The following is a 19,348-nucleotide window of genomic DNA, read 5'->3' on the forward strand; positions in this document are numbered from 1 at the left end:
CTCTTCATGGACAAATGTTATTAGCGAACAGTGAACCCAGAACTGAAACCAAGTGTTCAGTTTTGGATTCCTTGTTTGTTTCAATTTTTATCATTGATATTGATGAAGGTATATCAGGCTTAATGTCTAAGTTTGCAGATGATACAAAGGTTGGTAGAGTGGTTAACGACAGCAATCAGGGTGTGCTAATTCAACAAGATATAGGAAAATTGGGTCAATGGCAGAAGAAGTTTAACATTGACAAATGCAAGTTGCTGCACATGGGCAGCAGTAACCCCAGAGTAATTATCAACTGTGTGGAAAATTTCAGAAAAGCTTTTGACAGTGTTGCGCATGGAAGACTATTGTACAAATTGGAGAAGAATGGTATTAAGGGTAAGTTGCTACAATGGATAAAAGGATGGATGAGTGGGAGAAGACAGAGGATGGTAATAAATGGGTGCTGCACTTCATGGACTAATGTTATTAGTGAAGTCCCACAAGGTTCGGTGTTGGGTCCACTGTTGTTTTGTATATTTATCAATGATTTTTTTTTTTTTTTGATTTGGTAGTTGTTGGCGCATCGGCTTCTGTGGCCATATTGCACCTCCCAAGGTTTTTGCAGTACTTTGATCCAAGCCCGAGGCGGGAATCGAACCCGCGACCTTTGGGTTGCCGGCAGGTACTTTACCCACTCGGCTAGCCCGGTCGGCTTTATCAATGATATTGATGAAGGTATATCAGGCTTAGTGTTGAAGTTTGCATATGATACAAAGGTTGGCACGGTTGTTAATGACAGTAATGGCAGTGTGCTACTGCAACAGGATCTAGAAAATTTGGGCAGATGGGCTAAGAAGTAGCAACTGAAGTTTAACCTTGATAAATGCAAAGTACTGCATATGGGTAGAAGTAACCCCAGAGAAACGTACCAACTGTGTGGTACTACACTTAAGGTGGTAGAAAATGAAAAAGACCTGGGTGTAATTGTGCAGTCAGATATGAAGTTTTCTGAGCAATGTAGACAGGCTGCATGGGCAGGTCATGTGGTTTTTGTCAATGAAATATAGGAATTTTACTAGCAGGGAAAAGGAGGTGATTGTCCCCCTGTATAAGGCAATGGTCAGGCCACGCCTTGAGTACTGCATACAGGTCTGGAGGCCTCATTTTAGGAAGGATGTAGATTTGATTAACCGTGTACAGAGAAGGGCAACAAGATTGGTGAGGGGAATGAAGGGATCCTCTTACCAGGAGAAGCTTAAGTTCTGCAAATTGCAGTGGTTGGAGATTAGACACCTGCACGGTGATCTGATTGAGGTGTATAAGGCCTTGAATGGGTTGAGCACGCTGTATTCTGATGGGATACTTCCACTTGTTCAGATTACGAACCTAAGGGGGCATAAAATCAAATTAAGAAAGACAGATGTAGAATAAATGTGCGGAAATTTGCCTTTAGCCAGCGAGTGGTTAATTGCTGGAACAAACTTCCATCTGTCGTTGTGGAAGTTGATAAGTTAAATAAATTTAAGGAGGAACTGGACAGGCATTTGGAGGGAATGGTGTGATTTTTTTTTTTTTTTTTTGGTTGATGCTGCATAAGCTCATACACTTGCTTTCTTGCATCACATGCCACTACTACACTCAGGGTAGTGGAAAATGAAAAAGACCTTGTGGGGGGGATAATTTGGCAATCAGACATGAAATTCTTCGAGCAGTGCAGACATGCTGCTTTGTCAATGTTATGCAGAAACTTTGCTAGCAGAGATAAGGAGGTAATTATCTCTTTGTATAAGGTCATGGTTAGGTCGTATCTTGAGCACTGTGTACAGGTCTGGAGGCCTCACTTTAGAAGGGATGTAGTGCTGCTGGAATGGGTGCAGAGAAGGGAACCAGATTGGTGAAGGGAACAAAAGGGGTGCTCTTACCTAGAAAGGCTTTAGTTCAATTGCAGCATCTTGAGACCAGGCACCTGTGAGGAGATCTGATTGAGTTGTTTAAAGCCTTGAATGGATTGACTAATCTGAATGTTAATGGTATCCTTCCACTTGCTGATACTACACACACATTATGGGGCATAAATTCAAGTTGAGGCATGATGGTGGCAGGATAGATGTGCAGAAGTTTGCCTTAAGCCAGCAGGTGGTTAAATTGTTGGAACAGGCTTTCATCTGTTGTTGTGAAAGTGTATGGGAATAAACTCAAGGGAAACTAGACAAATTCTTGGAGAGTATGTTTGGGTGGACTGTTTAGTTTTTTTTTTTTTTTTTTTTTTTTTGGCTGATAATATATAAGCTTGCTTTCTTGCATCATTTGCCATTACTACTACTACTAATAATAATAATGGCGCCTCCGTAGCCAGATGGGCAGGAGCAGCAGTGCATTGCACACGTTTCTTGATTAGACCGGGATTCGAGCCCGTGACTACCAAATACGGAGAATGTGGAAAGTTCAGGGAATGACCACCATATATCCCCAGAGCAATATGGCCTTAGTTGCTAATGCTCCTAAAAACCCAACAACAACTACTACTACTACTAATAATAATAATAATAATAATCACAATTATTCTTACCATACACTATAAAACATTTGGTTGTTTTGAGTTATGCGCAATTTAGACCAATATATTATGAATTTCATAAATAATTAAGAAGTAATTCAATTTATTTTCTTTCTCACATTATTTTTTATTTGTATGTGATAAGAATACTATGATATATTTCTTATTCTTTCTCAAGGTTGAAGATAATGAGACTGCTCAGAAAATTGCAGAATTCCTTGTGAAACTCAAAAATTTAATAGAGGTTCAAAGTCCTTTTCATTTTGTAAGTATCACTTTCACCACTGACCCAATAATGCAGAATAGGCTAATTTGGCTCTTTCATCAAAGCAATGGATAGATCGGCCTTGGAGAGATTGTGCAAGGCTCAAAGGGTAGAATTTTAACAAGCACAGACCAGGCTGTGCTTCTGCAGGGATGGAGTACACTTAAATAGAAAGGGTGCAAGAATATTTGCTGATGCTATCGAGGCAGTGTTAGGGGAGTCGGAAAACTGCTAGTTTGGGGGGATACACATACTAAAAGGTTAACAGTGGCCACAGGCAGAAGCAAAATTGATTCTTGCACTGCTTCTATTAGAATGAGGAGCAGCCTGGAAAGAAAGGGCAATGGAGATTTTTAGGACTGCTGGGATCATAGTGGAACAAATAAATACATGGGCTGTGTTAGGGTAACTAAGAGTAGAAACAGGTGCATGTATACCTGCATGTACACCAATGCTAGGAGTATAGTTAATAAATTTGATGAGCTTGAAGTGCTAGTCAAGACATCAAAGGCAGATATAGTTGGGATATCAGAGACATAGCATCACACAGATATAAGCAGTGCAGAATTGGAATTTGGGGAGTACAATGTGTACAGAAAGGATAGACAGGACAGGAAGGGAGGAGGGGTTATGCTGTTAGTTAAGAAACACATAAAATCTAAGGAAGTGAATCCAATTGATGTTGGTGGACAATGCAATGTTGAGTGTTTTGTGTGACATAAGCACTGGGAAAGGAAAAATGAGAGTAGGTGTGTGTTATAGGCCTGATGAATCTGATGAGAATAATGAGCAATTGTGCAGAGAAATAGAATGGGCCAGTATATCAGAATGTCTTATAATGGGGGATTTTAACTTTCCAGATATCGACTTGAAATTGTGGGTGGGTCACTCGCACACTAGCAAGACTTTTGTGGATTTATTGGATGACTGTTTTCTACAGCAATATGTTCAAGAGGCAACCAGAGGGAGTAATACTCTTGATCTGGTTATCAGCAGTAATTATTCATACATTAAAAATTTGCAGATAAAAGAACCACTGGGTGACAGTGATCACAATGTACTAATGTGGGAATTATTTAAAGATGTAGCTACCATCAAGGCTAAAGGGAAGGGCTATTGCTTTCGTAAAGGTGACTACATGGGTCTCAGACAGTTTTTAAATTCTGTACAGTGGAATCAACTGATGATGTTACCAACATTAAATTCTAAATGAGAGGCCTTCAATGACTTAATTTTGGAGGCTACTAGGCTTTTCATTCCAACTAAGAAATACTGTTCAAGGTTTAGGCCTAAATGGATGTCAGACGAACTAATGAGGCTCGTGGCAGTGAAGAAAAATGTATGGGATGCATATAAAGTATCAGGTGACACAGAAGTCTATGGCAGATATAAACTAGTCTATAATCAAGTCACAAAAGAGGTTAGGCAGGCGAAGGTAGATTACGAAAAATCCTTGCAAAGGATGTAAAGAAAAACAGCAGAGTTCTTTACGTATGTAAACTCTAGAAGGAATGGGATGAATAATATTGGACCATTTAACATAGATGGGTTGACTTTTGATGGTCATGCTCAGGTAGCTGATAAACTGCATGAGTATTTTGCATCTACATTCACACATGAGGAGTTATTCAATGAGAGTAGTGCCAGAAGTTTATCAAACTCTAACAAGGAGCTAAGTGATTTTGTAATAACTGAGAGCAAAGTAGAAGAGAAATTGTTGAAGTTAAACATAAAAAAGGCACCTGGGGTGGACTGGATCTATCCAGTTATATTAAAGGAGGCAGCAAAGGAAGTAAGCAAACCCTTAGCCATAATTATGAGAGCTTTCTTGGACTCAGGGGAGGTCGCCATGGACTGTAAGTGTGCAAAATAAATCATCAATTCAAAAAGGGGTTCAAAAGGCGACACAAGTAACTATAGATCTGTTAGTTTAACTTGTGTTCCAGGGAAAATAATGGAATCACTGGTTAAAGAAACATTGCAGGATCATCTAGACAAGAATGCAGTAATAGTTAAGACACAGCATGGGTTTGTTAAAGGGAAGTGTTTTTGATTGGATACTATGATGTGGTCACAAAGGAACTGAATGCCAAAAATAATTTTGATATCGTATACTTGGATTTCAGGAAAGCTTTTGATTCTGTTGCACGTGGAAGACTGCTGTACAAAGTGTGCATTGATTACAACTCTCTGTACGACAGAGAGTGGTAATCAATGGACACTGCTCTTCGTGGACAAATGTTATTAGTGGAGTTCCCCAGGGTTTGGTGTTGGCCCATTGTTGTTTTGTATATTTATCAGTGACATTGATGAAGGTATAACAGGTTTAATGTCCAAGTTTGCAGGTGATACAAAGGTTGGCAGGGTTGTTAACGACAGTAAAGACAGTATGCTGCTCCGAGTGGATATAGATAAGTTGGGCAGATGGGCTGAGAAGTGGAACTGAAGTTTAACATTGACAAATGCAAAGTACTGCACGTGAGTAGCAATAACTGATGAGAATATTGAACAATTAGACTTTACACCAGCCGGTATTCAAATAAACAAATTCCAATCTTGCAACTAAAACACTTTTTACAATAAAATAAAATAAAATACGAGCGTATAAAATGAAATGAAATAAAATATATAGTAGTCTAAAAGTGATGTGATTTAATTTACAATAAAATACAAAAATATAAAATATGATGATAAAAGCGATAAAATCAATTAATAAAATAAAATACCGTAACAACTGTAGCTTTCGGAGATAGCAATCCCCTTTCTCAACAGCATATTTCTGCTGTGTGGCACATCCTTAAGTAGCAGATCCACGGCACTCATCACATGGTTCCTCGGGAGTAAGGCCGGAATTTCCCATTTATGCACCCAAACCGGAAATGGGTCGGGAGCGCTCTAGCTGAAACCGTTCATCTTGCCCAACAACCACGGTTTCCAAGAGGGGATGTAAACGTACACCCTTGTCTCTATTAATGGAATTGTTAGCTGCCCCAGTAGATAAACTCTCAAGCCATTTAACGGTCCCAGAACCCCTGTGCATGATCCGTGATGACAGCATCCTCCGGGGAGGTTTGATGTTGCTTCTCCCAAAAATGTTCTGCCACGGCAGACTTCCCATAATTTGCGGACTTTATTGCATTCATATGCTCCCCCAGACGGGCTTTCAGTCGTCACCCCGTCTCACCTACATAACACACACCCCACAATCCGGGCATTTAATCTCATATACCACCCCACTGTTGGCTTCTTTCGTTATGGAGTCTTTGACACAAGATATCACTGTGTACAGTAATACACAGTGATACATCCCGGGAGTTGCACACAGCGTATCTGGCACCCCCGAATTACTCGTGCAATGTGGTCTGAAAGGCCCGGATAGTAGGGAATGTATGCAGTGCTCACAGGGGCGAATGGCTCGGTACAGGTGGACTCCGCTCCTCTAATAATTCTGTCCAACACCCTCTGGGGGTAGCCACATTTCTTGTGATCTGCCGTGACACGAATAATTTCGTTATCTCTGCCCTCGGAGGTGCTACAGTGGGACCACACCCTATCGACTAAAGCCTTGACAACACTACCCTTGTGATAGCTGGCTTGTGCCGAGGTATAATGAGTATATTGACCTCGGCACATGGGCTTTCTAAACACCATGGTCTTGAGCCTACAACCATCCCTAATAACCAACACGTCAAGGAATGGTAGGGTTCCCTCTGCTTCCACCTCCGAAGTAAATTTAATAAAAGGGGAGAAGCTATTAAGTACATCAAGTATCTGATCCTCCCTCCCCTTTTGTATAATGGTGATTGTGTCATCAACAAATCTTTTCCATTTATGCATGAGAAATTCCAAACCCTCAAAAATTCAAACTTCCAACTCTTCCATAGCTAAGTTAGCCACTATGGCACTAATGGGGGAACACATGGTGGTACTGGATAAACAGAACTCCACACCCTCACAAATATCATTAACACTAAGAGGAGATGTATGGTCACTCAGTGTCCATACATACATATATTTGAATCCTAACAGATTTCTTCAGACATCTAGACAAATAGCAGCTGCTATTTATGTGAACATTGACTGAACATGGTATTAGGTTAAGTAATCATAATTCAGTGGTCACTCAGTGTCCATACATACATATATTTGAATTAATCTTAATAATACAGTACTTTAGAAAATTATTTAACTTGATAATTAATGTGCATTAATGCTATTGCTATCATTATACACATGAAATTTGATGTTCTTTTTAGATTAATGCGTATTATGGGAATTATATGAGATCAGATGTATTGTGTAGTTGCATTACAGGTGGATTTTTTTTTTTTTTATGACAACCTCAAGCATGAAAGATATTAGAACCTATAGTACTTAGTACAGTGTATGAGTTGAAGACTGAGAAGATGAAAGAAGATACTTGTTAACATTAAACTTGAATTTCTATAGATTGTAATTTTCAGGAAATATGTATGAAGGGCGTTTGTTTCGGAAAACAGAAGTTGAAGGAATAAATTAGGAAGAAAAGTTGGTTCTGTGAGTTTGAAGATGGACAGTAAAGGATGCCAACTGTTGGCACATGTTCAAAGAGATTTGGAAGAGAGAGAGAGAGAGAGTGGGAATTATAGAAGGCAATTCCAAAGGACAGTGTCCATGGAAGTATCTATAGAAATGGAGTGGAGAGACTTTGAATCATTAATTAACCAACTGCCCACCTTTAATGGAGTCTAGCAGCCTCAGAGAGGTTTTGAGGGCACCATCCCAGATGTAGGAACATTATTCTATGATAGTGCACATTTCATATTTTTACAGAGTGAGTAGCTGTTTGGAAGAAAAGTAATGCCAACAAGCAAAAGAGAAAATCCATCCTTTTGACGGAAGACCACAAGAGACGTTGAATGGAGTGTACTAGGAATGGTAGGAGGTAATTTATAAATGCAGAGGAAACAATATTTATAATGTGCTTATGCCAAGAGAGAGAGATTAGAAGTAATTGTCATGCCCATTAGAGATATATGATCTTGCCTAGAAATCAGTGTAATCAAAGATAAGCATAGGAACAGAAGAATCCTTTTTTTTTTTTTTTTTTTTTTTTTTTTGCAAGATATAAGGCAGGAATGATATTTAGAAGGATTGAAATCAACCAAGTTATCTTTGCTTGTCTGGAGAATTACATGGAGATTAGCATTTAAGGAATTGGTAGTGGATATTCAAGAAGTTGAAGCTGTTTGTGCAGGGCAGGGTTTCTCAAACTGGAAGGTAGAATGCACATTGCATTGAAGGTAGAATGCACATTGCATTCTACCTTCAAAAACATCAGCAAAACTACGGATAGGATTTCCCATCGATGACAAAAGGTCATTATTATTACAAGAGGAAAAGAATGAGAGAAAGAACTGAACCTTTAGAGAACACCAGCATTAGTGAAGAAGTTAGAAGACAGAGGGCCATATACCATCACCCACAGTGATGTGGTCAGGGAGAAAACTGGATACCCAATTACAGAAAACAGTCAGCAAACCATAAGATGGAAGCTTATTTAGAAGACCTTTATACCAGATACGATCAAAAGCCTTTGAAATTTCAAGAGTAACTTCTTGAGTTTCACAAAACTTTTCTCTTAAATTTGTCCATAGATGGGTAACATAAGCCAGTATATTATCAGTGAATTGACACTTGTGGAATCCATAATGGCGATCATTGATCAAATGGAAAGTTTCTAGATAATTTAGATTGGTGATTGATGGATTTCTCCATTACTTAGGAAGAGTAGAAGTAAGTGCAACGGGATGATAATTGGATGGGAGGGATTTGTTATCCTTTTTTAGGAACTGGCTGGATGTGTGCAGATTTTCAAGTAGATGGGAAAACACTGGAGGAATAAGAAAATGATAAAAGGCAACACAGAACAAGGGTAAGCTCAGAAGCACAGGTTTTGAGATCAAGTGGGGAAACACCATCAGGACCTGGCACATCCTTGGCATCAAGGATGTTCAGTATTCTCCTGACATCCTTTTGACGGAAGACCACAAGAGACGTTGAATGGAGTGTACTAGGAATGGTAGGAGGTAATTTACCAAGATCATTGATACACAAGTTAGAAGAAAAGTATGATGCTAGCAGGTTAGCTTTATCTTTAGCTGAGGTGGCAATAGAACCATCTGGTTTTGACAGAGGTAGGAGGAGAGAGAGAGAAAGATGGGTAGAAGTTGTGACCAAGAGCTTTGGCAAGACACCAGAATGCTCATCTACTATTTGGAAAAGAAGCAAGTTTTCTACTCTTAGCCTGTTCAAAATCTAGTTTGAATTGATTAATAACTGCTTTACAACTGTTGTGAGCTTTGGTATAAGTAGAAAATGAACATAGAGATTTGGATGCAAGCCAATTGCGATATGCAGCATTCTTATCTTGAACAGCTGTAGCACATTTATTGGAAAACCAAGATTTAGATAAAGGATCAGATTTTAAGGTGGAGTGTGGAATAAAGGATTTCATTCTTACAAGAATAATTTCACTGACATGATCTGAGCAAATGTTGACATCAGAAGATTTAAAACAGTAATCCAACCAAGGAAAAGAAGAATGGAAATCTCCAAGATCATCCCAATTTGCAATCTTGTAATGCCAAACAACTTGAGGTTGAGAATGGCTGTGACAGGAAGGCTCCATTAGAAAAGAGACTATCACCAAGTTGTGATCTGATGTGTCTAGAGGACCACTCACCTTGGCCATGTACTTGGAAGGGTTGTTTGCGAGAAAAAGATCAAGAGTGTTAGCTGTGTGGTTAAAATTGACTGGTATTCTGGTAAATTTTTAAATGAACAATCTTTGCGAGGTCATTAGTAATTGCAAAAGCCTCAACATCTTGTCCAGCTGGGTCCATGTGACTAGAAAACAGAAACCAGCTGGAGTTGAGAACATTAAAATTCTCCTAGAAAAATTACCTCACTCTTAGGAAAGTTGGACTGGAAAAAGTCAAATGGTTCAAGATGATTTGTGGAGTTGGGAGAATGATATAAGCAACAGACGAATTTGACAGGCTGGAGTAGTGAAATTTTGAGCCACAGGAGATTTCAAATTGCTAAATCTCTATGACAGGTAGTATCAGAGTGTACACATGCACAAATACCACTTTTAAACGAAAGGAATCATATAGCAAATAATTAGGACAACTGAGATGAGCAGTGGTTGAATCTACTGATAATTGGGATTCTCTTAGAAAAAGTACATCAGATTTTGCAGACTAAGTGGAAATGGATATCATTGAGAGTGGATGTGCAACTACGAAAATTTGTGAAATGAATGAGGCAGTGTTCAGGAGTTTTAGATCTTTTCGCAAATAAGTTGTTTTTATTAGTTTGACTATTCGTGTTGTATTCAGTAGTAAGAAAAGGTCAGGAGGACATGTATGAAGTAATGAAATTTTTAAGTATGGTGTACACATGTCAGAAATATATCCAGTTCCTTGACATAACATGGCCTCAACCTCCTGCATACACACTACTCAGACAGTGTTCAACTTACTGAAGAACACTTGCTGAGTGAGTTAATTTATATCACTAACATCAAGATAGAAATGCTTTCATGAAGAGAAGCAGTGCCAAGTATCTCATTAGGGAAGTAAGTTTAAATTTTTTTATATGTACAGTCAGTCCTCGTATAACACGTGTTTACACTACACGAATTCGATCATACACGATTTATAAATAGGGGAACGATATCTTATATAACACGAACCGAATTCGCTTATGCACGATTCGCCTTTGTGTTTACAAGAAATGGCAGTCGAACGCAGAATTACACCAACCAAACGCAACATGATAGGAATGAAGAGAAGATTCTGAAAATGTGTTTACGTTTTTTATATCAGTGAAGGGGAAACACATTTCACCATAATAACGTAAAAACCAACACAGTTCCAGCTATCAGTATAATCACAAATGCAATTAGATCGAGTTTACTACCAGTTTATAACAGATTCCACTCGCAGAAACACAACTGGAAATTGTTTTTATTGTTTTATGGTAGTAACCCCTAGAAATGTGAGGTGTTAATAGTATCTCTGCCTTTACAGTTGTTTATTCAGTTGCTACACGCGTGCAGCTTTGTTTATGTGTATCAAGCGTGCCTCCTCATTTTATAATTGTGCTTTATTCCCTAAATGAGTAAAATAATTAAAAGGTGTGAAAAGGAAGCGTCCTGGTGAAGACACTGCAGATTCAGAGAGAAAAAGAAAAGCAATATCGATAAACACAGGCAGAATGGGTCAAAAATTCTCACCCGGGAAAATTTGTAGTGGCTTCATACTAGCGTTTATGGCCAAAATCACACCGACCTCCAGCCCACCGGTGTTTCCCCTGTAAGGCTTATGGCCAGTCTGCCTCTGTCGAAAAAGAAAAAATATGAAATTGTGAAATGCTTTGAGCGAAATGAAAGACCATGTGATATTGCATGTGATACAGACCTAAATGAGGCAACGCCAAGAATTACAAAGAATGCAGAGAAAATAAAAACAACTTTCATAGCAGGAACAACTCAAAAGTGTAATTAAAATCCATTAGATCAAGGCACAAAGAATTGGAAGAGATGGAACAGCTGTCATCTGTTTGGATGGAAAATCAAACAAAAAACAAGTTTGCTTACGATAGAAGCAAAAGCATTAGCAATATTTTATTACGTAATAGACGCAATAAAATATTTACGTATTTTATTACGATTATTTATTGTTTGGTAATGTTTTGGTTACAAATATGTGTTCAATCTTGGGTGGTCGGCACCTAACCCTATTTTTCCCATAAGGCCTGTTGTTTATATTGCACGATTTTGCATTGCACAAGGGTTTCTAGGAACACAACTATCGTGCTATACGAGGACTGACTGTATTTATGTATATAAAAGGCTTGTATTTGCCTTAAAATTCCATAGTGTACTATGCTATCTATCGAATTGTTTACCATTATTGCTATCATTAAAAGTATTGTTGAAAAGTATTCACTTTTTTCTTTGTAGGTTGTCGATGATCCGACTGGAAATAGTTTTCTAGAAAACCTGTATCCTCCTTTATATTTATATATATATATATATATATATATATATATATTTTTTTTTTTGGAATGAAGAATGATATGAACGTGCACCCAAATTCAGTCTATGTAAACCTTCATGAATCTGTTTTAAAGATTTGTCACGTGTGTTTCACATATATCCTCCCACCCCTTTTACCCCACCAGCAGTATGACTGCAATTATGAATTACAAAAGCAGAGCAACTAAGTATATACTTTAACATTCAGAATACTATAAATTTTACTTGAATCCTCTCCTTCACTGTTAATATAATTCATAATTAATTATGAGGCATGCTTTCAGTGTATTTAAACATACTAATGATTACATATATTTTTATATTTGCAGCATTATCAAAATAAAATTATAATTGCATTGTGAAAACTGAGTGTGTTAAATACAGGGTGTTTCAAAAATGATGGTCAATAATTTAAAGGCAAAAAGTACAAACTAAAATAAGCAAAAAAGTCCCAGTGAACATCGGGCCGCAAATGAACCATTTTCGAGATAATGCACATTTTCTATTTAGATCGCCACTGACTATGGGAGCACTAGTTTAGCAGAAAGCTGTGAATCCTTTGCTAAGGGTGGTTTTATTAAACATAAGATAATACATTTTTAATTTTTGGTTTCAGCACCACGGGATTTTACATATGTTTCATGTTACAGGATGTTCTTTCTAACACCCTTTCCTCGACGTCAGGTGTTATGCTTCTGGCCTACCTGCTCATACTCCATGTGTGAAGTGCCCATGCACTCTAAGGCGTTGATGTACCCTGGTAAATGTGCACCTGTTGGGTTGCCTTAGGCAGGGAAATGCTTCTTGGTACAAATGTGCAGCCTCAAGTGCCTGCCATTGGCTTTACCATACATGAAGTGTATGTCCACATACTCTTCATTGCTATAACCTCTTTCCATATTGACTATCCTTTGACAAGTACTAGTATGACTGCTATGACTCAGTGCATTGAGAACGGGGAAATGGAGAGAATGAGCATAACCTAACCTAAACAAACAAGTCAGTGGTGGATCCCAACTCTGTACAGTTCACCTTGTCAGTTAGTGATGTCTCCCAGCTAGAAATGTGCAACAGTTCGAAAACAATTCACTTAAGGACCCATGTTTACTAGGCTTTTTTTGCATATTGTAGTCTGTACAGTTCACCTTTAAATTATTCACCATCATTTTTGAAACACCCTGTATAAACATATTCAAAAATAATACCTTTTCATTAAAGCTTTTCAAACTCTATTGTAGAACAATAAATATACAATAGTTGTGTGATATAAAAATATATCGAACAATTATAAAAATATTGTCGAACAATTTTTTTACATCACACAACTTTGTGTGGAACATGTAACAAGTGGACATTTCCTTGCTATTGAAGGTTTTGGTATTAATATTAACAAAACAGCAGTTCTCAATTTCTTTTCTATTGTTATTACTTTAGTTCATTGGTTAACCATATTTTTCTCTAGTTGCTAATTCATGAAGCACTAACACACATTTTTGTAGAGAAGCTTATTTAATAATTAACCTTTTTTTTTTAAATACCAGAGGTCTATGGACCTTAGTAAGAGAGTGATTGATTTAAATGTTATTCCCCCCCCCTAGAAAAAAAAAATGTTGAGTGCATTAAAAAATTAATGTCTATTTGGGAAAACTAGTAAAATATTTTGAAACCATTAGCCTTTGTGACAGCATCTCCAGGGAAAGCCCTCCATCAGTTTTTTGAAAACATCCTCTGTTATTTTCTGCTATTTGGCAATAAAGGGGGCAACCAGTTCAGCTCTGTTTTTTTGGGCAGTCTCTCCTCACATGCACCCAATGATCCACTTCACCCCCACCCCAAATTCTCTATGTGATTGAGGTCAGGGCTCTTTTGGGCTTGCCAGTCCAACTTTTTGACATTCATGTTCTCAATTCATTCCATTAGAGCGTGAGCAGTATGACAGAGAGCATTGTCCTTCTGATACAGGTATGGGGCTTTCCTGGCATGCTGCCACAATGTAGGTAATGCATTATTGTTCAGGACATCTATGTGGACATCATCTTTCATGAGTTTTGCCCAAAACAACTAATGGGCCCAGTAATAAAAAATAGTGCCATCCCATCACATTCAAAACTTCATTGTTGGGATGATACAGTCTGGCAGATAGCTCTCTCCAGGCATCCATCCCACCCAGGCATGACTGTCAGACTGGTGAACTGTGTACTATGTCTTTTCACTCCAAAGCACAACTTTCCATTTGTCTGTGATCCAAGGACAGTGGGCCTTACACCAAGCTAGATGGCATCTGGCATTAGTCAGGCTGATTAGTGGCTTGTGGACAGCTGCATGATTGTGGTAACCAATATCATGCTGCATCCTGTGCACTATACTGGTGTTGATATGTGTCCTAGTCATCTCACTGTGTGTGTGCACATGCACACACACTGCGGCATGCATTCTGAGTGGACAGTTCTTCACAGGGCTCTCCTCTCACTTTTCATCAGCTTTCGAGGTTTTCTGGGTCATTTTGTGATGGTTTCAGCACTATTCCCCTACCATTTGCAAATCACATCACCAACATCAACGTTGGGATTTTTAGTGCCATTGAACTGTCACATACATACTGATTGCTTATGTGACATCCTATTATTGTTCTGTGCTGGAAGTCTGTTAACTTCATCATTCGTGGCGTCTTGCATTCACCGTGCTGTCTTCTCAAAGGATTTGAGGAGACATTACATAAAATTGTAAATGCAAGATGCCTATAAATGCACAACTATAAGTATGTCTACAAGCATATTTATAGTTGTGTCTGACACATGTTGCTTGGGTACTATGTGGCTAACTATCAATGGAAAGGTGTCCAGATATTAATGGTAGGCATCATTCAAAAAATTAAAATTTAACAAATGTTTAATGTGATGTAATTTCTATAAATTTTCTCTTAACAATATTAGTAATGCTCCTCAAAAAGATCCTCTGATGGAAATTATGTGCTATCATCGGACAAAGCAACAAGATAGCTTACTAGGACTTGTAAGTACTTTTGTATTTATTTCTGTTGCAGCATTAGTATTTATCTTTGAAAGAGATGTGGTTTTAAAGAGTTGTAAATTATATTTAACTTATTCACTTAAAGGAATACTGTTTGAATTGCACAACTTGAACTTCTTTTTTGGAGCTTCTTATGCCTTGTAAAGTGGAGTGAGAAATATGTACTGATTAATAGCTTTTAATGCTGAATGAGCTGTTAAAATCTGGAACCTTTGGATTGTAGAGCTGTATCTCAGTGTTTCACTACTGCATCCAAACTGTTTGAAAAACATATGCAATAGTTAAATTTACCTCAGAAATTTTAACTTAAATTTAACTCAAGCTTTTTAACTTAAATTTAACTCAAGTTTTTTTTTTTTTTTTTTCTCTTCTTATGCCCTACAAAGTGGAGTGAGAAATATGTACTGATTAGTTTCATGCTGAAAAATAAACTGAAACAATATGAAATGACAACCAGGTAGATTTGTGTGAAAATAAAGACTCCTGCTTTTATTACCACAGTTTAAACAAATGAAACAGGCCAGTTATATACAACTACCAATATGTTCCATTGACTTTATTTATACTGAAATGCGTGAAAGTTGCATCCCCTCATACAACACTCATACCTGCTAAGTTCTCAATACAGTTTGTCATTTCCTGGTATTTTATCATTCCTGGGATTGTGGGATGGAATTAATATGAATCTTGGGATCCAGGAAATTCCCAGGGTTCTATTTGAAACTAAAATTAGGTAAAAACAGGGAACCAATGAAATAACACTTTTTCATTCTTAAAAAAATACATCGAAAATAATATATATAACATAACACACGAACAAATTCAAATATCGCAAACATAATATTTATTCTTTCATCGATTTAAAGTAGTTCTTTAAAAAGCGCAAATGATTTATACTGCTGTCTCTTAAAGGCAATCCAAATTTTAGTGACAATTGAAATTGGTAGAATTGTTAACATTGCAGCAAATAGAAGGTTTAAATTTCCTGTACACTTGCCTGATGTTTCGAAGACTTTCATTTCTTTGTTGATATTCTTAATATCATATGCTGAATGATCCTCTACATTATCTGTACGAAATTCATTTTCTGTCATGGCATTCAATTTCTCATGAAGTGTTATAGTAAATGAAGAATGAAATTTCCATTGCATGGGTGTAGGTGAGTTATTTTGAAATTGATAAACATCTGATGAAGCTTTGTCAACTTCTCCCATTTCTAAATCACCAATAAAAAATCTTGAAAACAATTTTTTAGTAGTAGCTTGAAGTGTCAATCTTGAAGGTAGTGAAAAACTGGAGTCAAAATTTGTTTTGTAGTTCAAAGCATTATTTAAATATTTAAACAAACCAACTAAATTTTTATTTCATTGTTCCTCTGTGTTTTTGTATAAATTGTCTGGTTTGAGATGAAAAAAGTGTTTTGCTAACCCAAATTTACAATGTAAACGTTAATACACCTTCTACTGAAAGCAAAGTAGCATCTCTTCTAGCAAGCCTTTCAGTTCCCATTGTAACTGGTTGCAATGATGATATAATTGTGACGATAACATCAAACTCGTGTTCAGAAATATATAGAAATTGTTTAATATCAACCATTGCTTGTTTGTTTGTTATTTGGTTTTTAGGAGCATTAGCAACTAAGGCCATATTGCTCTGGGATATGGAGTGGTCATTTCTTGACCTTTCCGCATCCTCCGTATTTGGTGGTGACGGGCTCGAACCCCGGTCTAATCAAGAAGCATGTACTACGTACTGCTGCTCCTTCCCACCTGGCTACGGAGGCGCCTCCAACCATTGCTTTAAAATGATGTTCTCAAAGCTGTGAATCTCTCTAATGTATTGAGTAAGCTATTCCATCTTGTTTTTGAATCTTGTATAAATTGCAGCTCTTTACTATGCTCAAGTTTCACATATTTTTGTAAAACTTCATATTTTTAATGGTGATTTGCTAAATAAAAATTTGACAATTTTTTGTATTTTGAAAATTAGATCAGCTACATTAACATTGTTTTCAATCTGATCAGCAAATTCAATATTTTTATTAACATCATCTAAATCATTGTAGCTTATTTCTGTATCAGTTGTGAATTTGCTATCTTCTGTTATTTCATCTGTACTCTCTTCTTTATTAGTTTCATTTTGTAGTCAACATCAAATTCAAAACTTGTTAAATACTTATTTTTGTAAAGTATATCATATACAGCCAAATGAAACCCATGTGCATAAAACAGCTAGTGATGAATACCACTTATGTTACCAAATTTTAACATAACACTTACACTGTCAGTTACAACAGCAGTAATGTTCTATTTTATAAATAGATTAAACTTTGCCAATTTATTTTCTAAAATATCTAGTTTTCTCTGCTGGAAACAATCCAAATATTTGCACCATACCCAAATTCCAGAATTTGGAGTTTGAATGAATGCGCATTGATATTTAAGTAGTATCAATTTCTTAGAGATGTATATTTATCTACTGAAATAGTAAATCTTTCACCATCTGAAATTTTCTTAGCTATTTCTTCAGTTACAATTTGTTTTGCAATTGCATATTGCTTGTGTACCATATTCATCACATCATATGGTTTCTGGACAAAATGAAACCTTTATTGGACAGCAATTTTCTTATGAACTCACTGTTCATAATCACATTAATAGAAAATCCATTAGCAGGGGCCAATTTTGCAACAGTATCTTCTTTTTTAATAAAGCATTTTAATTTTGGTTGCTCATACCTTTTTTCCAATGCCAAAATCTTCATGTCGTCTTTTTGTATTATTAAATCACTTGTCAATTCCTTATGAGTGCTTCTTAAATGATGAAGAAGTTCACTTGTACAAAATCCCTTACACTGTATTATGGTGCTACACTTTTTATATGTTGTAGTTTCTGTCCCGTTTCAGCTTACAAAACATTTCCATGCTTTGGATTCACTCCCATTTATTGCACGTGACACAATGGGTTAAATTTTAATATTCTATAATTATACAAATACGTTACAACATATGGTTGCTGTACTCTCTCTCGCTTAAAAGGCTAAAGGACGATTGTCTAACCTTTAAACTTGTCTAGCTGCATTCGCACAATTTGTCTTTTGTTTTGTATGTGAGAACATTAATCTGTTGCCCAAAAAGGCACGTCTAAAGAAGTATAGAGTTTGGCATGAGCATAGAAAATCAGTAACAGGTAAAATGCACACACTTTTCATGTAAAGATTTATTCTTATTTTATTTTATTTTATATTTTATTAAGTAATTTTATTTGCTTGATCTAATAATACTACTCACTTATCTTCTAAAATTCTTTATCCTGTATAACTTATTAAAATTCATTTATTCTCAATTTAATTAATTAATCAGTTCGATTAGTTAAATTATTAATAATTTAAAGAAAAAATTAAATCGTAAATTTAACCTTATGCAAAATTTAAAAAACAGGATTATCCTGGGATTTTTGACATTTTTGCTGGATAAAGAGTTGTCAGTTTTATTACGGCATCCTGTGATCCCACTTGCTAATTCCTAGTTCTCAATTCGTCACAAAAAATTTAATTTTCAACCAGATTTCAGTGAAGTTTGTGATATATGTTTTTCAAATGTCTTCAAATATGGACATACAAATTTATTGATGTGATCCTCAACACTGCTGTTAGATGGCTCTGCATGGCAGGCATATGATTACTGTGTTGTCCCAGTTTAGTTTTAATATTGGATAGTAAGTGCATTTTCATAATTATTGCAGTTTGTGCCTTTTATTTCTAGTTTTTCTAGACTGTTTAAATTAATTCTCCTAATTAACTTAAACCTATTCATTAAAAATACTCACAAAAAAAAATATTGAAAATGTTCAGCTTATCTGAGGAGCAATTTATTTTTTGTGAGCACTTTTTTTCACCTATCAAGTGTTATACATCTACTCCAGAATGAGAAAAAAATCATCCATTACTGCAGTAGTGAGGTACAAATAGGGCTAGGTTTACTACTACTGCTCATGAGGAATGTGCAATTTTGATATATAATAGAATGTTTAAAATTGTTTTGTCCATCCACAAAAACTGACAAACAAATGATTTCAGGCAGACAGTGATTCAAACTAATGCAAGAATTTTGATTTTAATGTCACTTTTGAACTATTCACCTAGTTCAAAAGTGAGTTTAAAATCAAAATACAAAATGTAAAAATGTAAAATCAAAATAGTAAAATCTGTGACAATACCACAACAAAGTGGCCATCATACATTTCAAATGAATTAAATATCATTATGTGTTTAAATTAATAGTTAACACAAATGCAAATCATATAATTCGTAGTTATCTCTGTTCCAACTGCACATTATTGTAACTCCAGACTTTATTTTACCCTAGCTTTTTTAATGAAGTGAAGATCTTGGATAAAATTATCATGATCACAATTCAGAGACAGACAAATTC

At 36.4% G+C, this 19,348-nt stretch overlaps 1 protein-coding gene across 1 annotated transcript in view; it reads left to right on the forward strand.

Moving 5' to 3' along the window:
• Zpr1 (zinc finger protein Zpr1) overlaps positions 1–19,348 on the forward strand; it is a 140,226-nt gene that overhangs the window by 57,831 nt on the left and 63,047 nt on the right. The window contains exons 6-8 of the mRNA XM_090380971.1: positions 2,715–2,801; positions 11,812–11,852; positions 14,820–14,898. Of these exons, the coding sequence (XP_090237097.1) occupies positions 2,715–2,801; positions 11,812–11,852; positions 14,820–14,898 (207 nt within the window). The remainder of the gene's footprint in view (positions 1–2,714; positions 2,802–11,811; positions 11,853–14,819; positions 14,899–19,348) is intronic.

This window comes from Mastigoproctus giganteus, chromosome 9 (genome assembly GCF_048544385.1).
Source record: "Mastigoproctus giganteus isolate SK-2022 chromosome 9, ASM4854438v1, whole genome shotgun sequence".
NCBI lineage: Eukaryota > Metazoa > Arthropoda > Arachnida > Uropygi > Thelyphonidae > Mastigoproctus > Mastigoproctus giganteus.